The sequence below is a fragment of the Sardina pilchardus genome, chromosome 4 (genome assembly GCF_963854185.1).
Source record: "Sardina pilchardus chromosome 4, fSarPil1.1, whole genome shotgun sequence".
In the NCBI taxonomy this organism is placed as follows: Eukaryota; Metazoa; Chordata; class Actinopteri; order Clupeiformes; family Clupeidae; genus Sardina; species Sardina pilchardus.
In genome coordinates, this window is record NC_084997.1 from 10,503,363 (window position 1) to 10,523,929 (window position 20,567).

General features: G+C 41.6%; 3 protein-coding genes across 8 annotated transcripts in view; 1 reads left to right on the plus strand and 2 right to left on the minus strand.

Annotated features, from left to right (window-relative positions):
• Nucleotides 1-174: 174 nt before the first annotated feature.
• On the minus strand, nucleotides 175-3,041 carry maip1 (matrix AAA peptidase interacting protein 1). The gene is made up of 5 exons (XM_062534086.1): nucleotides 2,686-3,041; nucleotides 2,152-2,223; nucleotides 1,651-1,777; nucleotides 1,335-1,485; nucleotides 175-1,159 (listed from the first exon to the last, which is right to left on the minus strand). The coding sequence occupies exons 1-5, from the start codon at nucleotides 3,001-3,003 to the stop codon at nucleotides 1,081-1,083; spliced, it is 747 nt and encodes a 248-aa protein (XP_062390070.1). The 5' UTR covers nucleotides 3,004-3,041; the 3' UTR covers nucleotides 175-1,080.
• Nucleotides 3,042-3,303: 262 nt separating this feature from the next.
• Nucleotides 3,304-5,992, plus strand: tyw5 (tRNA-yW synthesizing protein 5). Of its 2 annotated transcripts, XM_062534094.1 has the most exons (8): nucleotides 3,304-3,444; nucleotides 3,575-3,729; nucleotides 3,858-3,927; nucleotides 4,035-4,079; nucleotides 4,341-4,478; nucleotides 4,743-4,830; nucleotides 5,163-5,279; nucleotides 5,413-5,992. In XM_062534094.1, exons 1-8 carry the CDS (start codon nucleotides 3,343-3,345, stop codon nucleotides 5,754-5,756), a joined length of 1,059 nt encoding a protein of 352 aa, XP_062390078.1. In that variant the 5' UTR covers nucleotides 3,304-3,342; the 3' UTR covers nucleotides 5,757-5,992. The 2 variants fall into 2 exon arrangements, with proteins under 2 accessions (XP_062390078.1, XP_062390079.1); XM_062534095.1 differs by lacking the exon at nucleotides 4,035-4,079.
• A 172-nt stretch (nucleotides 5,993-6,164) lies between these two features.
• Nucleotides 6,165-20,567, minus strand: part of lrrfip1a (leucine rich repeat (in FLII) interacting protein 1a) — a 41,177-nt gene continuing 26,774 nt past the window's right edge. Inside the window, exons 15-26 of one of the 5 annotated variants that reach the window (XM_062534092.1) lie at nucleotides 20,387-20,509; nucleotides 18,327-18,398; nucleotides 17,035-17,205; nucleotides 16,670-16,762; nucleotides 14,709-14,801; nucleotides 14,388-14,480; nucleotides 14,093-14,216; nucleotides 8,669-8,718; nucleotides 8,436-8,556; nucleotides 8,248-8,324; nucleotides 7,946-8,050; nucleotides 6,165-7,833 (exon numbers count right to left, since the gene is read on the minus strand). In XM_062534092.1, coding sequence (XP_062390076.1) covers nucleotides 7,723-7,833; nucleotides 7,946-8,050; nucleotides 8,248-8,324; nucleotides 8,436-8,556; nucleotides 8,669-8,718; nucleotides 14,093-14,216; nucleotides 14,388-14,480; nucleotides 14,709-14,801; nucleotides 16,670-16,762; nucleotides 17,035-17,205; nucleotides 18,327-18,398; nucleotides 20,387-20,509 — 1,233 coding nt within the window. In that variant the 3' untranslated portion in view covers nucleotides 6,165-7,722. Of the gene's footprint in view, nucleotides 7,834-7,945; nucleotides 8,051-8,247; nucleotides 8,328-8,435; nucleotides 8,557-8,668; nucleotides 8,719-9,430; nucleotides 13,121-14,092; nucleotides 14,217-14,387; nucleotides 14,481-14,708; nucleotides 14,802-16,669; nucleotides 16,763-17,034; nucleotides 17,206-18,326; nucleotides 18,399-20,386; nucleotides 20,510-20,567 lie in introns of those variants that run through there. The other 4 variants (XM_062534091.1, XM_062534093.1, XM_062534088.1 and 1 more) reach the window with 4 other exon arrangements.

Genomic DNA, 20,567 nt, shown 5'->3' on the forward strand with positions numbered 1-20,567 from the left:
TTCTGAACATTGGAGTGGATTAGTAAATTTAACGTGATGTTTTATGCACTGTGGGCTAAGCAAAGCAAGGAAGCCCTTCAACTAATCAAAATTATTTTAGGAACATTAACCAGGGAGTTGAATAACTAAAGATTAAAGATTAAACTAGAGACTAAAAATGTTAGCCTTGACAAATTAAGGTTTAAATTGTATTTTATTATGAATTCTTTCAGCAGTCAAAGTTCAGCTGTGTCAAGCTGCCACAAACACTCAAATCTCAGGTGCTACATGGGTCATCTCATCTCATCTCACACATCACCTGACACACTGTGTGGTATGATCTCATAAAAACATTCAGATGACATCACACAACAGCACATAAAAAATACAAATACTCGGCTCAAAATAAAATTGGACTAGTTTCACATTGTGTGTGAACGAGGCCCATCACTTGACAGAGCTTTCAGATTCTTCCGAGAGGTTTCCACAACTTAGAGCTTTTAATTGTGGCAAACCATACAAGGACAGAAGACACACAGTAGCTCTCTGCATACTGATTGAAATATGTAAATAAATGTATAGATTATGCAGGGAATGAAAATACATTTGAGACAACCACAAAAACATCCTAAACCACCTGTGCCTGTGCCAGGCCATTCTCTCAGCTGGACCCAATATAGAGACATAAACAAAAACAAACCACAGCTGACCGAAGACTAAGACTAGCAGTCAAATCTCATATACATGGACTGTATGTTTTCCCTCTCTCTGACCTTCTTACTCTTGTATGTTGGGTGTTATCCGAAGACTTTAACCAAAGTCAAACACTAGTGAAGTTACAATGGTACAAACATAACAAAGGCAACTTTTCCCAGTGAGCTTGGCTAGGCAACAAAATCCCTTGCAGTTGTTCCAAGTGAGGTATGGTCATCTCGGATTTCAACGTGTGTGGACTGGAAAACTCATGTTGCAGTTCTTCCAGCGTTGCTCAGTAAGGGACCCTGAACTTCAGGGCATTTCATATTCAAAAGTGCAAACAACAAAAAGTAAAGAAAGGGAGAGAGCCCCTGTCTACCCTCAATCTTTTTTACTTTCTGAACTTCAGTCGAGCAGCTTGGAGTGTTCTATTCGGGTGATGATCCAGTCGGGTACCACTCCCTGGGTAAATTCCCTCTGGAACCTGTCAAAGACGGTGTAAAACTGGCATCAACATATCATCGACATCTTGAAGTCCAAAGGTTAAAAATCAAAAACTGAATAACTTAATTTAGTAAACTGCAATCTTAATGCCATTGATTTATTAGGAATTTCATCACTTTCCGTCAGGCTTTATGAGAATGTCAGAAGGTTCTTACTCATAATTGGCTGAGAGAAGGCGCTTGGTCTCGGTCTCACCCTCTGCACCAATGGATACCTGGAAGATTCGTGCCCCCTCCATGGTCTCCTCAGGTAGTCTGGCACTTGTTAAGTACCAGAAACGCATAAGAATACTCACAAATTTCCGCCCTGAGAGTGTGACAACAGAGCACAAAACAATGTGTTAGAGCATGAAAACATAAAATGCCATTTCTAGACCAGCTCTTTTCATAACAGATTATGATTCCATGCTCAGCTGAATGATCTTCCTTCTTTAGCAGTAGTTCTTAAATTAAGCACAAACATGCCTCTCACCATTGTCATCATAGTAAATCCCGACATCGCCAGGAGTGGTGTACATAATGTCATCTGGATCTGCTGAGAGGGCCCTCTTGTGGCTTACAGGAAGATGTTCACATTTCTCCTGAAGCTTACCTACTAACTAAAAATAAAAGTTAACACTTGAACTTTCATATCATGCAAATACTCAGAGCTTTGCTTAAAGCCTCTTGCTAGGAGAAATTCTACCTACAGTGGTCATTTATTCATGTCAAAATAATTTTCAACTAAGAACACCCACATATGAACCCACTAAGAACACATATTTCATACTACACATTACATGTTACAATTACAATATCTCATTCATCAGTCCCTGCTACTTCATTATATCAACATATTTTGTCACAATTTGGAACTTCAGGCCTGTTGTGCACACCACTGGCAGGCCAAGTGACTTGATGGTAAAGTTGTCATCAATTGTAAAGTCCGATAAGAAAAGGATAATAAGCACGATCAGACATACACTCTACTTACGTCTTTTGCGACAAGTCCTTCGAGAGCCTCAAACTGACACTTGGACAGGAGACTGGACACATGGGAAAACGCCTACAATTAAATAAAAAATATTTTTAGAACATTGAGAAAATCGATATCTTCCAACTAGAAGAGCCTACTGGTTAACATCAAACTAATCTCCAGATACATTCTGTAGTATGACAGCCGGTGACATCCTATTACCTCACCCTACGGTCACTGTACTTTCTCCTAACTTTGATCACATATTATGACCACAGATTACCTCAGAGGTTAAACAAGGCCAAAGTTAGATACACAATTCAAGCTATCAAGTCCACAATTAAGTAACCGTGCCGTGGTGTAAAGTAAGTCAGGCTGAACATGTCCTTTCCTGATTAGGGAGCGGTGGGAACATTATGGGGTTCTGGTTGGCCTTATGTTGACCCCACATTCTCTCCTCAGCTAAGTTACTCTAACATTAGCTACCTTGCTAGCCAGCCTAAATCACAGACGTAGGAAATGTAGTCGTCTTTTTATGCAGTTCGCACCCACCTGTTTTGCACCTTCAGTGAAATCCTCGATATTGAACTCCTTATCAAAATATGTCCTGATCAAAAAGTAATATATTCGTGTTCGGAACCATATGAAAGGGTTAGGAATACCAACTACAACCACCTTCTGGTTTTGTTTTTGCCCGCCGCGGTCCGAGCTATAATTTCGGACCGTAGATACAACCGATGCCAGAGGGATAGTCCGTGTGACATTTATTTGGTTAAGTACCAGGCAGTTAGGTTTAAAGAGACGAGTTAGAACCAAGGGTTGCCTGCTAACATTACAGCTACAACATCTCAAAACGGGTAGCGCCATCATTCACTTCTTCGGGGCTTCACATGTCCTACGATTGAACTATTCCGTCTAGAAACATGGTTAGAAATGTTTAAAAGTTCCGACAGACCAAATGATCAATTAAATATCCATTTCACATACACTCATATCTTACATATAACTTAAGAGATATAGCTACTGGAAGATGTGAATTTATAAGTACATCTTCCACCATTTTCAAGTTGCTTAACAATATGTCCCAAGTCAACAAACACACATACTGTTGCTGGGGACAGTAATACAAGTGAACCAACCAATACACGAGAACTGCAACCAGTAAAATATCCCCTGTCAAAACATGGAAAAAGGTAATACGAGGTAGATATGAAATACACACAATATAAAATGGAGCATCAGAGAACGATACCAGTGTCAGTTTTCTCAGGAGTGGACAAAGACATCTTTACCCAAAAGATTTATCCCCTGGTAAGAACTGATTATGGCCGTTCACTCAAGCTGTGGGCTCGACAGTGAAATAAGTTATGTTCAAATTATGTGCAAATTATTTGAACTGTATTTCTATTAGGCCCACATGCACATCTCTTGTTTGTTTTAGCGACGTCCCGCTGTATTAAAGGGTGTACCTCTAGGACCATGCTTGGAGAAATGGACCGTGGATTACCTTTCCAGGATGGGAGGCGATAAAGATGTCAAGATCCATGTCGCCTCAGTGCCACAAATGGACTTCCTGCACAAAAAATTCCTCTACAGGTGACTTAAAGACGTTTCTCTCAGACTATTTATTTTACGCAATACCCATAATTGAAAACTGCTTGAAATTCTTGTTCACAACTTCAGAGTAAACTAGAACTATTCTGGATGACCAATCTCTTCTATAGGACACTCCAGTTTGGGAAGTTTGTTCAAAGAGCATCTGAGACAAAGCATTCTGATTTCTTCATTAGTGAGGTACGTAGGCTATCCTACCCTACATAATGCCTTTATAGTAGCCTACTACATAACTTCTGTCTTCATACGTGGACTTAAACTGTAAAATGTTGTCTTGTTTCTAACAGAAGGAGAGTTATTACTTGCGTTCACTTGGAGAAGATGTTCGCAAGGTAGGTCTGGGTGGGAGACCTTATGAATGTCAGGTGGACCCTTGATTAGGCTATGATCATGATTTAAACCAGAGGAAGCTCCTGGAGAGATCCTCATCCCTTGGCTGGAGGATTCCCAACCATTTTATCCATTGAGACTCACTGTATTTAGCAAAATCTGGCACAGTTTCAAACAGTCATTTGGTAACATACAGTAGGTAAAATTTCAATAACATGGCCTCTTTTATCTTTGCTCTGTAAACTGTTGTCTTGTGCGCTCAGGAGCCTGCTGACATCAGCAAACAGTTTCCTGACCTAGCAGAGGATTTCCACATACCTCCTTTTTTTGAGCCTGAACAGTTCTTCTCGAGTGTGTTCCGCATCAGCTCTTGTGGACTACAGCTCTGGACACACTATGATGTGAGACATGCTCTCATCCTCTAGCTCTGTATCATCCATGCACTCATTTAAAACATTTTATTATTATTATTGTTAATAATGATAATGAGGTATGTAATGAACACATGTAAACCTGAACAATTAGAATGTATTGTGAAGCAATTGGTAACGTTGATCATATATCTATATTTGTAAAGTTGTTGGCATGATTGCACATCCCCAAAAAGGCCCAGCCTAGTTCTCTGTGTTTTGCCCTCTCTTACTTATGCACAATTTCTCTTTTAGGTGATGGACAACCTGTTAGCCCAGGTGACTGGCAGGAAGCGAGTTGTCCTCTACAGTCCTCAGGAGGCAGAATACCTGTACCTGTCTGGTAAGGATTCACCAAGGTTAAAGCCTTGCCTGTGGATCAAAGTCAAACAAACACAACTTTGTGATTATGTGTAATTATCTTGTTGTCTTGTATGTGTGAGAGTGTAGTCCAGCTTACAGCATACACTTACCGTATTTAATCATCATTAACAACAACAACAACAACAACTTGCCTTTATGTAGCACAGTGCTTTCTCTTGGCACAAAAAGTGTTTCTTTACAGTGGGGAACCTCACTAACCACCAATGTGTAGCACCCACTGGGGTGATGCACAGAAGCCATTGTGGGTCAGAACGTTCGCCACACACCAATCACCTGTCTTCTTGACTTCAGGGGACAAGTCAGAGGTGCTGGACATCGACTCTCCAGACCTTGAGAAATATCCTGAGTTTGTGAAGGCCCAGCGCTATGAGTGCGTTCTGGAGCCCGGAGACCTGCTCTTCATACCCGGTCAGTATCAATTGGAGAAACTGAAAGAATCGGTTTTGGGGTTTTTTTTCTGGACAAAGAAAGGAGATAGAATAAAGGGCACACGACAGTGTCTGCAGTTATATTCATTTTTACATCTACATTTTGTCCACAGCACTGTGGTTTCACAATACCCTGGCTCTTCACTTTGGCGTAGGCGTCAATGTGTTTTGGCGGCATCTGCCAGAGAACTTTTATGACAAGAAGGATCCGTACGGAAACAAAGACCCGGTGGCAGCCGCAAGGGCCCTCCAGGCTCTGGAGAGGGCGCTGGGTGTTTTGGACGAGCTCCCGGCAGACTACAGGGACTTCTACGCCCGCAGGATGGTGCTGCGCATCCAGAGCCGGTCCTACTCCACTCACCAGGCAGCAGGGACTGGGCAGGACTGCACAGGAGACACACAGAGCGCTCCAACATCCACTGAGACAAAACTGAATCCTGCTCAGATTCAGACATAGCTGGATCTCAGTGCGTTGCTTGATGTCTTGTGCTATGTTACTGACTGAGCTGAAACCAGATCTCTGGCTGTCTGACATTACCTGTGGCTCGAATCTATACTGGAATGATGTGTTTGGACATGAGGGAACTATAGATGGCAAATCATTCTGAAGATCTGAAGGAGATGCCGCTTACAGACTATTATGATTGTGGTGGTGTTATACCACAGATGTATAAATTCAATTATGTGAAAAGACTTATTTGTTTTGTCTGTGATGTGGAAGCCTGAACGTTACAGTATGAAATTGTAAAAAACACACAAAAAACTAAACATATCAAAAATAGAGTGGCGAGTTCCAGCAGCCGAGTTGCACCAATGTCGTTTTATTACATGTTGCGGCAATGAATGACACCAATCTACCCAGCTGGTGATTTATCGGAGAAGACATTTTATTGCACAAAAAAATACAATTCAGTAGGTTTCCTTCAACCATTTTAAAGCTTTGTAAACAAGGTGGAGCAGCTTCTCACCAGGGCGAAGGTTATTCTCGTAGTGATTTTCTTACTCAGCGAAGCCTATTGAGCATCACTAAAAATGTCTGTGAACCTTAAAAATACAATCTAGCCTTAAAGCTGAATGTTTTAGCATTGCCAGAATGTCAAAGCACACTGAAAGACCCTGCCAGTCAGTTGTAGCCAGACAGTTACAGCTTACTGGAGACATGACTATAAAACGCATCTCAAATATTGCCATACCATAATAACCATACTCTTTCAACACAAGATGTTGTGAATGAGCAAGAGTTTGTGACTCCATAGTGTACTTGTGGACAAGGCCTTCGTATGTAGATTTGTCATGTACATATCACTCTTAAGATAACCTTGACGGTAAATGTTTAGCCACCATTCAGGATGATGGCAGCAAACTTTGTGCTTGCTATTTATCAACCGCAATCCTCTTCTCGGCATTTACTCAAAACAAACAGGTGAGTATATTCCTCTGGAAAATATGCCTTCTCAATGTCAATAAAACAGCAGGTACATTCATGGGAAGTCTTCATTCTTGCAAGAGTCTTGAAATCTATATCTAAAATGGTGGGGAAAAAAACACCTTCTGCCCCTAACACATCATCTGAAATATAAAGCTTGTGAAGTTGCAAGTGCAGATACAGTATATTTCCTGATTGTGCAACACTATCTAATGTGTGTTTGTGTAGATATACACTGAATTAATGTATTTTCAACTGCATGTCCAAAGGCTAAAGTTTTATCCTAAGCGCCGTGGGTCTCAGACACACAAACATGAGAAAAGTAAACTCGCATACTCGCATACATTCCAGAAAAAAAATTGTACACACTTTGGCTTCAGACAAGCATAAGAGAAAGATGCAAAGTTTGTGTTGAAAGTCAACACATCTTGAGAGAGAGAGAAAGAGAGTTGGAGATGGTGACAATAACAGACATCCAAACCAGTTGCAGACAACACTGTTCTAAATGACTGTCAGATGCAAAACAGCTCTAGGCTAGTCTAATTTGTTGTCAGTCAATAGCCCATCTGAAAAACCTGATACAAATATATATTGCCTTCATCAATCAAGGGTAAAGGGTCTAGAATCAGGAAATGACATTACATTTCACTACAATTACAGCATTGTGTTGACCATGTTGTGCTTTTTGCAGAACACACATACATAAAAGAGTTTATTTCTCAACAGTCCTGTATGTGGTATCCAATGGGAATCCATCCTGATAAGTTTCACCTAAACCAACAAAGGGAGAAAACAAAAACAAAACTAAAAAATAGGCAAAAATGGCACGTTTGCAAGTTGTGGTAGTTGAGTGCGCTTTGCATTTTGGAACATCAGAGAAGAGTCTTCCTGGAGGAGTGAGGCAGCGCGAGAAGAATGGCGAGGCCTCCAGACAACCAGCCGACGAGGGACAGGCGACGCTCAGCATTTAGCAGACGTGGGCGGGGGGCTCCCTCCCTCACTGTGGACTCGTCGCGTTCCCACGGCCCGCCTTTATTTTCTCCAGCCGCTTGTTCAAGTGGCTGTTGCTGGCCTCCAGTTCATCCACTTTGTCCAATGCGGAGCGAAGCTGCCAGGACAGAAATCAAGCCAGATGTATGTATCAGCTGTGAGGCACATGTATGCAAGTAACTGAGACACACCATAACACTGAGAGCAATCGTAAGTCGTCCAAATCATACCTCTCTCTGCATCTTGCGTTTCTCAGCTTTCAGCTCGTCCTCTATTTTCTCAGCATTCTCTGATGCCGACTTGTACCGTGTCACCTGACCTTCCAACCTGGAGATCTGTTCAGTAGAAATAAACAACCAAACGTACATTGATATAAACGACACATTAGAAACAAACATACATATATGGCTCCTAAAAATAATACTGATTAGTGATAAGTGCATTAATTCGTTTGCTATTTGCTAGTTATTATTACACATTAAAACACACACAGACCACCAATAATGAGAAACATTTGTCTAACAGCACTTACATTTTGTTCCAGAGCAGTAACCTCTTGCTCTGATTTCACAAGCTTGAATTTGAGGTCACTAAGGAGCCTGTTGGCATCTCCTGAAAACAAACAATAACCTCTAAAGTAACCCTCTTTATACACTTTACACTTATCACTTAAATAGGATTAAGAGAAAAAAACATCTTGGTTCGTAATGTCGACCTTACTTTGGACGTCAATAATGTTGGAGTCGCTGCCATTCTCCACAATCTCTCCCTCGGGGTTAGACCCGTTGTCTGTCCCATTTCTTGGTTTTCTTTGATCTAGCTGCAATTTAAGGTTCTTCACCTGGACAATAAAAAACAGGACTTCAACAAATCATCTAGGATCTATTTCAACTGGCTGTTGAGAAAACAAATTGTTTACTGAAGAAACATGAGGACATGCTGTGTTTCCTCACCTGTTCTATAAGGTTCTCCCTCTCGTCAACTAGTTTTCTCAAGCGGATCTCTGCAAAAAAGCAGGTAGAACCAAAGTTAGATAACACCTGGGTAATGATTTCACTTGTTAGTTTTGAATCAGGCAAGAGCGAATAGATTGAGAACAATTAATACCTGTTTTGGACAACCGTCAATAGATTTAACAGGATGCTTTCAGATACATGATCACAGCACACTGAGAGACACTATACTATTTATGTTGAACTCATACTTAACAGCTTCACTTTACTATTACACATGACATGTGATACGCAAGTGATTTTCTTTGCAAAGGAGCAATGGACACATGAAAATGCAGAGGAGATGTTCACATACCGGGATGGAAGGAGCCTGAGACATGGAGGGGGAGGAGTTGGGTCACAACATGCAAATAAGAGACTATCTTTTGTGAGGAGAAGAGTGGGCAGCAGGGGTATGAGGCTGGGATAAGTGTGGTGATGGGGAATTGTACATGCACAGTCCACAGTAATGTTACAGCAACACAGGAAATACTCTCATGCATATCAAAGGACATCGTCATAAATTGGTGGAATTACAGGTACATGTGTTTCGTATTAAGAGAAGGTATTCCAAAATCCAAAATGATCCAAAATAAAACTGGGTCTCTTGCTATGTGCCTTTTATTTTCTACAAAAACAAGATAGTAATACTACAGTGATGTCACTGTATTAGCAGTTAGTAGTTATTGTTTCAAAGGAAATAATGTGACCCCGGAACAAATAAAACGTAAGACACGGGATTTTATTTAATATTAATATCAAAACACATAAGCTCTTTGGTTGTAGCATGCCAAGGTATGTCCTAAGGGAAAGAACTACCTTCCCAAATTCTCGGCATTGGGATGAATGAACATTGTGACGAGATGGAATGTCAATATAAAAGCCATAGGATTTTACTGATACTCTACTAGGGTATTTTTTATTGAAAATACAAATTTTCCAAACATTACATCATCTCTGTGAAGCAGCCCACAGATATAGAACCCCCCCCCCCCCACTGCCCAAATGATCTAACAGTTAAATTTGTTGTTTGTCGACATCAAGTTTGTAATAAACGACACTTAGTGACATGTACATGAAATCTGACAAGCCCAAAAGTTTTATGAAATCTTTTCTCAACAGACTGTTCTTCCTGGTGCAGAATTGTAAAATAAATAAGTTATTGGATTGGTCTTCTCTCCCATCTACATTCATCATAGTAATATTAATACACATTATACTCAACACTACACAAGTGAGCCTTGCAAGCCTCCAATTGCTCAAAAACAACTGGAGGTGTAACAACATTAAGCCAGATATGTGCATATCCAGGTCATAAAACACTGAAAACTTGAAGTGCTGTTCAACTGTCAACAACTCAACTGTCAACTCAACAATTCAACTGTCAAGTGAGCCACTATCTATTTAAAGGTTCATTCAGACTGACAAATAGTTAAAATATCCAACTTTACAAAACCGCTGAAATGTTCAAAGTAATATTCTAATGCATGCTTCAAACTGTTCAAATAATATGTGAGTGCTGATAGTTATATAACCTGTTTTATATGTTTATCTCATTAGGCACTGAGATAATTTCAAGTGATTATGTAGCTCTCCCCTTGGTAAATTTTATTTTCAGGCAAGATTTAGACTAAGACATTTTGCAGTCCTCTTTCCCCTTCCCCTTGTTTTTCTTTCCTTTTTTAGAATCTTTCCTCGTTGGCTCTCCTTGTCGGCTTGACTCTACCTCTGCAACCTGACCTGCTCCCTCAGAATCCCCACTGATTGAACCGGCCTCTCCTTTTTCTGCGGCATCAGCCTCAACCTCTGTGCTACTTAATGGATGCTCAGGATTTGCTGGGGTGTGATCCATCCCTGAAGACTCTCCCTGATCAGCTTCCTCTGTTTTGGGTTCCTCTCCTACACTACCCTCTTCCCCAAGAACCTTGGGTTCTTGTCCAGTCTCAAGTTCCTCATCCTCAGCTTTCCCTCCACCCTCTTGCTGTTCTACACTACTTTGCTCTTGACTACCATTGTTGTCCTGATCTTGTCCCTGACGACCTTCTTCATTCACCTCCGTCTTAGAACAACTATTTCCTTTAGTTTCCTCTGTAAGGGGTTGTCTGGGGCTATCAGGCAATAATTCTAAATCTTGATCTTCAAATTGAAATTCTTCCCCCTCATCATCTTCCTCATCATCTTCTGCTTTTGACTTGGGCGCAGGATCGCTTGTTTCAGGACTTGCTTCTCTGGGGTGGTCTTCAGATGAAGCAGTGGCAACAAGCTGGTCTTGGATGACTGGCTCGCTTTCTTCATCTGTTGAAGCCATGGGTTGAACAACTTCTCCACTCTGTGCGCATGCATCAATTGCCTTTTCTGCTTCATCTGGTTGAGTCTCAGTGCCATTCTCTCCAGTGTCAGGCAAAGACTCTCTGGTGTCATCTTGACTTGTGCCGTTTTCTGTTGAGTGCAAAGTTGATTCTGCTTGATCTGTCTCTGTGGATTCAGAGCCATCAAGCTGAGATGGAGCATCTGAGGAATCCATAAGTACAGCTGAAGATCCCTCAGGTTTCTCCTCGGCCAACTCGTTATCAAGAGAGTCACTTGCATGTGTGTCTTCTGAAAGGTCACCCAAAGCTTGATGCTCTACATTCAATTTTGATTCAGTTAACTGGGATTCAGTGTCAGTGGGTTGTTGTTCATCTATCGGAGTGTCACAAGGAAGACTCTCCACTTGGACTTGCTGATCTTGACAACTCTCAGAGACATCAGTGTTTACAATGGACTCAGAAGCATCCACAGAGATTTCAGTGCTTTCTTGTTCATCGATCTTCTTTGACTGAACAACTTCATCATTCTGCTCATCTCCAGTGACCTTGGGGGCTGAGTCATCCTTATCTTCACAAAGATTGTGCTCTGTGCCATCTGTAAGGTCTTTGTCTTCAGGACTGCCATCTGTGTCTCCTGGAACACTATCCGTATTTGGTCCAGATTCTAAATCACTTGAAGGATGTTCTGTATGATCACTTTCAGGATTAGGATGTGCTTCAGGGGTTTCGGTGGGACTGTCCCCACTGTTTACTGGAGTGGGTTCATGTCTTATGTCATCTTTGTTGTCTGAAGCTTGAAGACAAGGCACATTTTCCAATTCTTCTGAAGCTGCATCATCCTTTGTATCAGCTAGAGGCCTCTCATCTACAGTGCTATCGGCCTCACCACACACAGGAGATTGTTCTAAATCACTTGAAGGATGTTCTCTGTTCTCACTTTCAGGATTAGGATGTACTTCAGAGATTTCAGTGGCTCTGTCACCACTGCTTACCAGAGCAGGTTCGTCTCTTATTTCATCTTTGTTGTCTGAGGCTTGAAGGCAAGGCATATTTTCTGATTCTCCTGACGCTGCATCATCCTTTGTATCAGCCAGAGGCCTCTTCTCTGCAGTGCTATCGTCTTCACCACACACAGGAGATTGTTGGATAGACTCCACACAGCTGCCCGCAGCCTTCCCTCCAGAGTTCTCCTTTCCAGATTCCTGTCCTGGATCTTTACTCAGTGAGCTCTCCCCCTGAGCTTTTGAGTCTTTATTGTCTTGTTTTACGTCACTCTGTGCTCCCCCTTTCTGCTTCTGTTTACCCTTCCTCTTCCTCTTCTTCTTCTTCCCAGAGGCACTGGTACCTTGAGACTCCTGGGACTTAACAGGGGTCTGAGATGCTTCAGCTTCCTCCTCACTCACTGGTGCAGCCTCAGCTTCAGCCTCTGTTTTTGGTGGGTGTGATGCCTCCTCCTCTGCTACTACTGTGCATGAGGAGGACAAGTCTGCAACACCCTCTGATGGCTTCTCCTCTGACTGGTCTGAGGTGTCAATACTAACAATAATTTCAGGCACAGGGGTAGTGCCCTCTCCTGTTTCAACAACTTTAGCATTCTCGGATTTATCAGTCACACTTATTTCCTCCACATCTTCACTAATCTCTGCTGCTGGCTCTCCAGCACACACCTCCTCAACTTTCTGGACTAATTGGTTTTCTGCCTTGGGATCCAGCCCAGCTATCTCAGAGTTACCCATCTCCTCCACCTCCCCGGGAGGCTTACATCTCTCTACACTACTACCTGAAGCTTCCAAAGACGCCTTCTCTTCTCTCGTGACCTCATCCTCAGCACCTGCATTAACCACAGAAGCCATCTTCACACTCTCTACTGTGTCATTGCACGGATTGTTCAATTCTGTATTAATGGTATTCCCTGACTTGATCTCTTCTTTGTTTCCTATTGGTGGAGCCCCTGGCTCCTCTGATTGGCAGGTCTCTACAACACTTGCAGGGCCACTGGGGGAGGGTGGGGTCACATGGTTCTGGGGCACTGCCTCATCCGGCTGATTTGGCTGCAAGCCTTCAGCCGCCTCCACAACTCCAGGCCGCTTCTCCTCACTTCTGCCTGGGAGACCATTAGCAAGTCAGTATCAGGTGGCCATGTCAAATGCAGTGGTAGAAGCTGTGCCAGTTAGCGCATTGTAAAAGATCAGGAAATTGTTTGGAAGATCACAAAGCCAGCAGAACAGAAAGGAAGAAGATTATAGAGAGGCAAAGCTCTTGATCCCGGTTGAATCAGATGAGGAAAGCATTGTTCAAAGCCTTATTTAGGCACTATGCAAACCATAGCCTACCAAGAACATCTGCTCCAGTATATAGGGCCAACTCGCCAACTACTTTTCAACAAGCTGTACTTCCTGCTATTTATTCTCACAGAAGCCAGATGGAATTTGCAGACAGTTCCTTTTGAAATACAGGACAAGTATTTTGGACAATTCTGAAAGTGTGTGGCCATGTAACCTTCTAGGCTCAAGAAATATAACCAGAGGAGAACTGGTTAACACTACATAGTGCATCTACAATAAACTAAGGACTTTACTATGTCACAAAGGAATTGTAAGTTTTACAATATGACATGAAAGCAAGCAAGTACAGTATGACGGCAACAACAGCAAAACGACCGAAATATAATTCTTATTTAATCAAGAAGATGAAGCAATTGGAGAAAAAAAATTAGAAGAACAAATGTTACAGACATTGTTCCAGTCATGAAACATTCCTTCAGCTAAATCAAGTGTATCAAATCATCCCACCAAAAAGTATTCAATTCAGCTGAGGGAGATTTGAAATGATCCAAAAATTGTGATTGACCCATTGGTTCTGACACAACAGGACACAGAAACAAGCATTGCTGCATGCAATGGCATGATTGCATTTGAGGAGAGCCAGCAGGTTTGCAGAGGAGGATACAACAGAATTGCTTGACATGCGGGCAACAGGCTGATATTCATGGCAAGCTCATGCTAGGTAAGATGCGGATGCTTGCAGATTTGACAGTGCTAGTTAAGCATGCAGCTTACGGCACAAAACTCCTTACCAAGTACACTGCTTCCCTCTGTGGGTGACGTCTTGGCGTCAGAGTCTGCCGGACCTGTTCCATCACCAGACTCTCCTGTCTCCCCATTGGTGCTAAAGTCTGGTCCAAGGACAATACCATGTTTCTGGACAGAGAAAATATGTTTTTACACAATTTTAAATGATAAGAGTTTAATAACTCAAAAATAGGGCAGATTGATTATTTAAACGTAATGAAATAAGATACAATACAAAGACTAACACGCGCGCACACACACACACACCTTTGGAAGCACATCACTACTACACTAGTATACCTTCAAAACATCTTTCAGTTGGACAACCTCATCCCTGAGTTCATCCCGCTCATTCCGGATCGCATCAGAATACTCCTTCTGCCTTTCTAAGGCCTGAACAGCGCCCCCACAGACAAGGAGGAGGAAGCAAAGGTGGGAAAGGAACGGTGAAGCAGGTAGAAAAAGCGTACATGATAGAAAGCCATACAGATGTTCATGCTGACAGAACAAATGGGAAACAGAGTAAAACAATAAAGAAATCATGCAGGATATTTCACAGAAGGAAAGAAATAAAACAAAGGAGTCCAGCAAAATGTACAGTAAGGGGCTCTATGAGCATACCCCAATTTTTTTATCTTTCCACTCCAGAGTTTCCTGCAGGTCAGCAACCTCCCTAACATAGCCGTCCCGCTGGAGATTCAGCTGACGGATCTCCTGCTCAGTGGTACGGTAGCAAGATGAAGGCAGGAGGATGGAGTGAGGAAAACAGAGAGGGAGATTAAAGGATGACAAAGACCACAGCCAAGGAGAAAGACAGCATGCTTTAGAGATCAGAAGACAGCTCCTTCTGATACCCAAGAGAAGGACAGAACCAGAAATATCCACTATGCATGTGCTTTTACGTTGCCTATAAATCAGACATTTGTTGTTAGATACTTTAAACATATGTCTATGTTTGATATTTTACAACAGTCCGTTAAGAATTATACACTTGTCAACTAATCCTAACTCCCAACTACAGGACAAACTGCATGTTTAAGCTTAGCCATTACCACCCCAACACTAGCCATAACAATGATAAATACCTTACACTACCCCCAAGTATAAATTGAAGTAATATTGTATGTGTAGCAATCCTATTTTCTGATGTTAACGTTGCACATTATTTAATAATGCTATGTATTGAGACAATGCCATTTGAGTTTTATTATTTAGGTTTTAAATGACCTAAGATGTAAAAGACTATACAACAACTTAATGTGTTTTTGAGAAGATGCTAAATGTGGCAAAAGATATGTCTTTGGCAGTTGGAAGAGGGCCAAGTGAATAATTGTACACAGTGACTTTAGTGAATGAAATGATATGCCTAAGAATACCTAGGAACATTGTTGGACTTGACACAAAGCAAAGTCCCTAACTTCCCACTTAGGTCACAAATTATCCACCACAACTATGTCCTTGCATGGTCGTTTGCTGTTCTAAAACAGCTATCATATATATTTCATAAAATTGATACTTAGAACTGTAAGTGCAATGTCTCTTTGCTTTTTCTGTCAGGATGTTTTTGAATGTACACATCTTTTGTACAGAATGTGCTGAATTACAGTAATGTAATTGTAACAATGTAGGCATGTACTGTAATTTGTTCTTGACATTTGCTTATTTGATGAGGATCTGTTCATCTGCTCATCTGCGGTCATGGTATTTGCCTTTCAACTCCAACTAACCTTTAACAGCCCCTCTGGACTGTGCCTGCTCTTGACTTCTCTTACACTTAATCCTATTAAAGCACATCTGGTTGTTTCATACTGATGTTGGACCATTTATTCATTATTTTGCAGTGTCACCTCAGCCAAGCAGCTGTTGGATACCCTAACTTTCTCTCCCCACAGTGAATTTAGCTTGGAGGAAGACATCCATCTTCTTCACTGTACAGCAAGATGTATTTTTTTCCAAATTTGTACATATCTTTGTGCCAAATTTTCCTGAATGTGCATAGAATATGTGAATGAGCTGATTGGAAACCCTGACATTTGCCTTGTCACAAGATAGATCTGGACAAACATTTGTACATGATGCTGCATAACATACATTTTCAAAGTCTTCCCCTATGCTCATACTGTATGTTACAGATGGAGAGGATCTCATAAGATATCTTGAAAATACTTATTTATTTATTTGCAAATATGAATACAGGATTCACTGCATATGATCATGGTGAATGTATTGGCATTGTCAAATTGCCAACATGGGCAAATCTCTAGGAGGAGATCCTGCTCCAAAATGGATATTAATCCCTGACAATGTAACGAGAACAATGAATGTGGCCCTTCTGCCACATTAATAAGGTAAGACTCTACACGCACTGCAATGCTATTTTCAGAACAAGCCCACAGTTGAAGTACGACCTCATTTAGAGAGCTACAATTAGACTGGAAGGTGTGAATGATATACTGTATCTAGAGTTCAGCCTCACAAATCCCTGTCCAAGATGTCTATTCAGCAACGGCAGTGTGTGTATAACACTAGGAATTGGCATCACTGAACATGTTTGAACATTTAAAAGGTGTCTTTAGACTCACAGTCAGTAGCTCCTCACTCTGCTTCAGCGTCTGCTTGAGCTCGCTGAACTGGAACTGCAAAATGCTGTGGGCATGTTTCTCCCGCTCCAGTTCCTGGACACAGATGTGGAATCAGAATGGACTACTCGCTTCATGGATGCAGCATCCTGTGTCCTACATTGTTTCTTTTTGTTGCACTTTTCAAGTCAACAATATTAGTAACAATAATGTGGCAAAGGTTATGGCCTTGGGGGTCTCAAAGGACATGGCCATTATTATCCATCCCATTGATCAAATCTTGTATGGTTACACACTAGGAGATATGTGAAGAAGATAATGATCTGTAGAGCATGGTCTTCTCCCTAAGCCTAAATCCTCTGCCTCACCTTGAACTTTTCCTCGTACTCTCGGCGTGTCTCAAACAGCAGCTCTTCCAACTCCATGAGCGAGTCCTTCTGAATGTCCACCTGGTACATCAGGTTGCATTTCTCATTGTCCAGCTGGGCATTGGACACCATGGCTTTACGATACTTCTCCTCCATCTCTGTGAGAGTGTCCTGCAGACAGGATTATGGTCAAATTCAGAGTTTACAACCTCCATAATACACACACACACACACACACACACACACACACACACACACACACACACACACACACACACACACACACCACACACACCACACACACACACACACACACACACACACACCACACACACACACACACACACACACACACACACAACCCACTAATATAGAACTAACAAAAATTAAAAACTAAACTAAAAATTAAAAAAAAAAAAAAAAAAACATGTATAACAAACCTGCATACACATGTGTGTATACATAGACTATCCCAAAGAGTTATTCAAGTATTGGGATGTGTTCTCTTAGAAGTTGGTGTCATTATTCTGTAACATTATGATAAACATGCTAAATGCTGTACCAAAACCTTTTCATGGGCAACACGAGATGACCATGGGAGGGGCAGAGAGTACAGTGATGAATGACTTGAGTGAGTGGGCCGAACCAAAGACCAGACTTCCAGAAACAGGATGCAAATGAAAAGGACGGAAGGCACCATTTTCATAACGCATTTCTATCTCAATCCAAGAAGAGGAATCATGCCACTGAGTTTGATAACAGACATGCATCGAAGAAAGGCTGAAGGTAAGTGAGCTTCTCCAGATAGACTACATCTGGAATTCATTCAGAACTTCATTTCTACTCATGATTAGCAACTGAAGTCCACACAACAGCATGTCATTTAAAAAGAAAACGCATTTCATGAATAAAGCTCACTGGCAATCTAACTCCTAATTTTGAACTTCAAAGGCTTGAATATGATTATGGAAGCTATCTTAGTCAAATCTGCAGCCACATTAGATCACAGTCTTAAGATGGATTTGTCAGTTCTGTGCCTATCTAAGGAACATTACAATTCATTTTTAGGTAGACTATTTTCTGACGTCTGCATTCCACACACTCAACACTCTACTCTGGTGACGCCAGAATTTCCAGCCAATATGGACACCACTCAGCCTTTTCTCTCATCAAAAATAACTACCCTAATACACTCCATAAAAACAAGATGCAAGACGGCAAAGACGGCAATGTGAGCCACCAGTTTTTTTTTAACTAGTTTGTCCACATCTGGCTTTGAGTTTTCTGGGTACCTTGAGTTCTTTGAGGCTCTGCATATACTTGGCCTCCACATCTTGGATTTGATCCTTAAGTTCGTGAATCTCCTGGGGTGCAGAGAGCATGGAAGAGTGCAGAATGAGAAAGAAAGAGAGAGAGAGACAGAGATGAGGATGGGCAGGGTGATGCGACATGCGGCTCAGGCATTAGTGCTGAGAGAGATTGAATGGGAAGAGATGATGGTGAGAGACCTGCTGTGTGGAGCAATCATGGAGGAAACACAGTGGGAAAAATTGTGCCATACTGAGGTATGCCTGAAGCTAAACCTTTGCACTTAAAACTTTTCAACAATTATAAACAATGAACATTATGTGCAGTATCTGTAGCCTAGAAATCTAGACGCCCCTAGCGGCAGCCAATGTAATTTGGCTGGCGGGGCAGTCTAGCAACGCTCCGTAGAGCTAAGGAGCTGAGAAATGGAAAATAAAAGCGGGCCAATCGCAGTGTGTATAGAGTCAGTGGGTGGGCTTAACATAATGGTGACTGACATGCGACCAGAAGTTGCGACGGTAACGCATCCTGTTATTTGAAAACAAGAAGATGATTCGTTTAGCGTTATCCTATTGCGTGGAGAGGGAAGGTTAGGCATCCTGCTACTTGAAAACAAGAAGATGATTCGTTCAGCGTTATCCTATTGCGGGGAGGGAATTTGAAAGAGAACTGTTTATCCCACCCCTCCGATTGAGCCCTGTCTACGGTGAGTGTCCAGACCCTACATCTTGATGTGGGTGTGGCTCGTCAGGCTACAGTATCTGGATATTTCCATGACATTTAAATGACAGTTACAATATAACAATATACAGTGGGTATAGTAAGTATTCACACCCATGCTAAAGTTGACTAAAAAGAGGAATATAAAATCATCTTTTGAGAATTGATTGTAATGCCTTAATTCAAAAAATGAGTAAAAATAAAACTGCTGAGGACACTAATTTTCTTTGTGATTGAAGAATGTATCGTAAATAGATAAATGTTCTTCCTTAAATACAGGTTGCATAAGTCTTCAACCCCTATGTTAAATTCCCATTGGAGCAGGAGGATTTTTTATATGTTTTTATTTTTAAAGGCCAGTTATTTCATGGATCCAGGATATTATGCATCCTGATAAAGTTCCCTTGGCCTTTGGAATTAAAATAGCCCCACATCATCACATACCCTTCACCATAGCTAGAGATTGGCATGGTGCTTTTTACAGTTAGCCAATTAGCCTGTTTGATGCTCATTGAGCTCAATGCAAATCAAACAGGCTAATAGGCTAACTGGAAAAAGCACCATGCCAATCTCTATCTATGGTGAAGGGTATGTGATGATGTGGGGCTATTTTAAATCCAAAGGCCAAGGGAACTTTATCAGGATGCATAATATCCTGGATCCATGAAATAGCTGGCCTTTAAAAATAAAAACATATAAAAAATCCTCCTGCTCCTATGGGAATTTAACATAGGGGTTGAATACTTATGCAACCTGTATTTAAGGAAGAACATTTATCTATTTACGATACATTCTTCAATCACAAAGAAAATTAGTGTCCTTAGCGGTTTGATTTTTACTCATTTTTTGAATTAAGGCATTACAATCAATTCTCAAAAGATGATTTTATATTCCTCTTTTTAGTCAACTTTAGCATGGGTGTGAATACTTACTATACCCACTGTATGTTATGCATACTTTTCATGTGGGACAGTGTATCAAAGGGCCTTTTGTGCAGTGTATAAAACATCCTCGAAAGGCCTACCCTGCTACCACAACCTACCATATGTGCAACGGCTACATTGTTCACACTAGTGAGCCTACAGTAGTAGTACAGTAGTGTTTTTCAGTGTGAGAGTGAGACAGCGGAAAATACTGTAGGGCTTCACAGGAAATGACAAAGCTAAGATGGAGGAAACATGATGAAACGGTAACACTTTAGCAGAAGGTGCTCATATTAGGCATTGAGAAAAGAGACGTGAAACATGAGATAGGTGCCAGGAAATCTGTGGGGTTTTTTTGGTGGGGGGGGGTTGATGGTCAAAAGGTGTTGGAGCATCGCTACCTTGATCTCTCGTATGGAGGTCTCCGTTTCAGCAGTGATGGACGTGTCACCGCTGCCTCTCCGAGAGGATGTCCCGCCCAGCGATGCGAGGGTAGCTGAGGAGAGGGTGGAAGCTCTGGACCCCTGAGGAGACACCAGACTGATCAGTTGAAGCACACACAGGGTAGATACACAGGTAGAT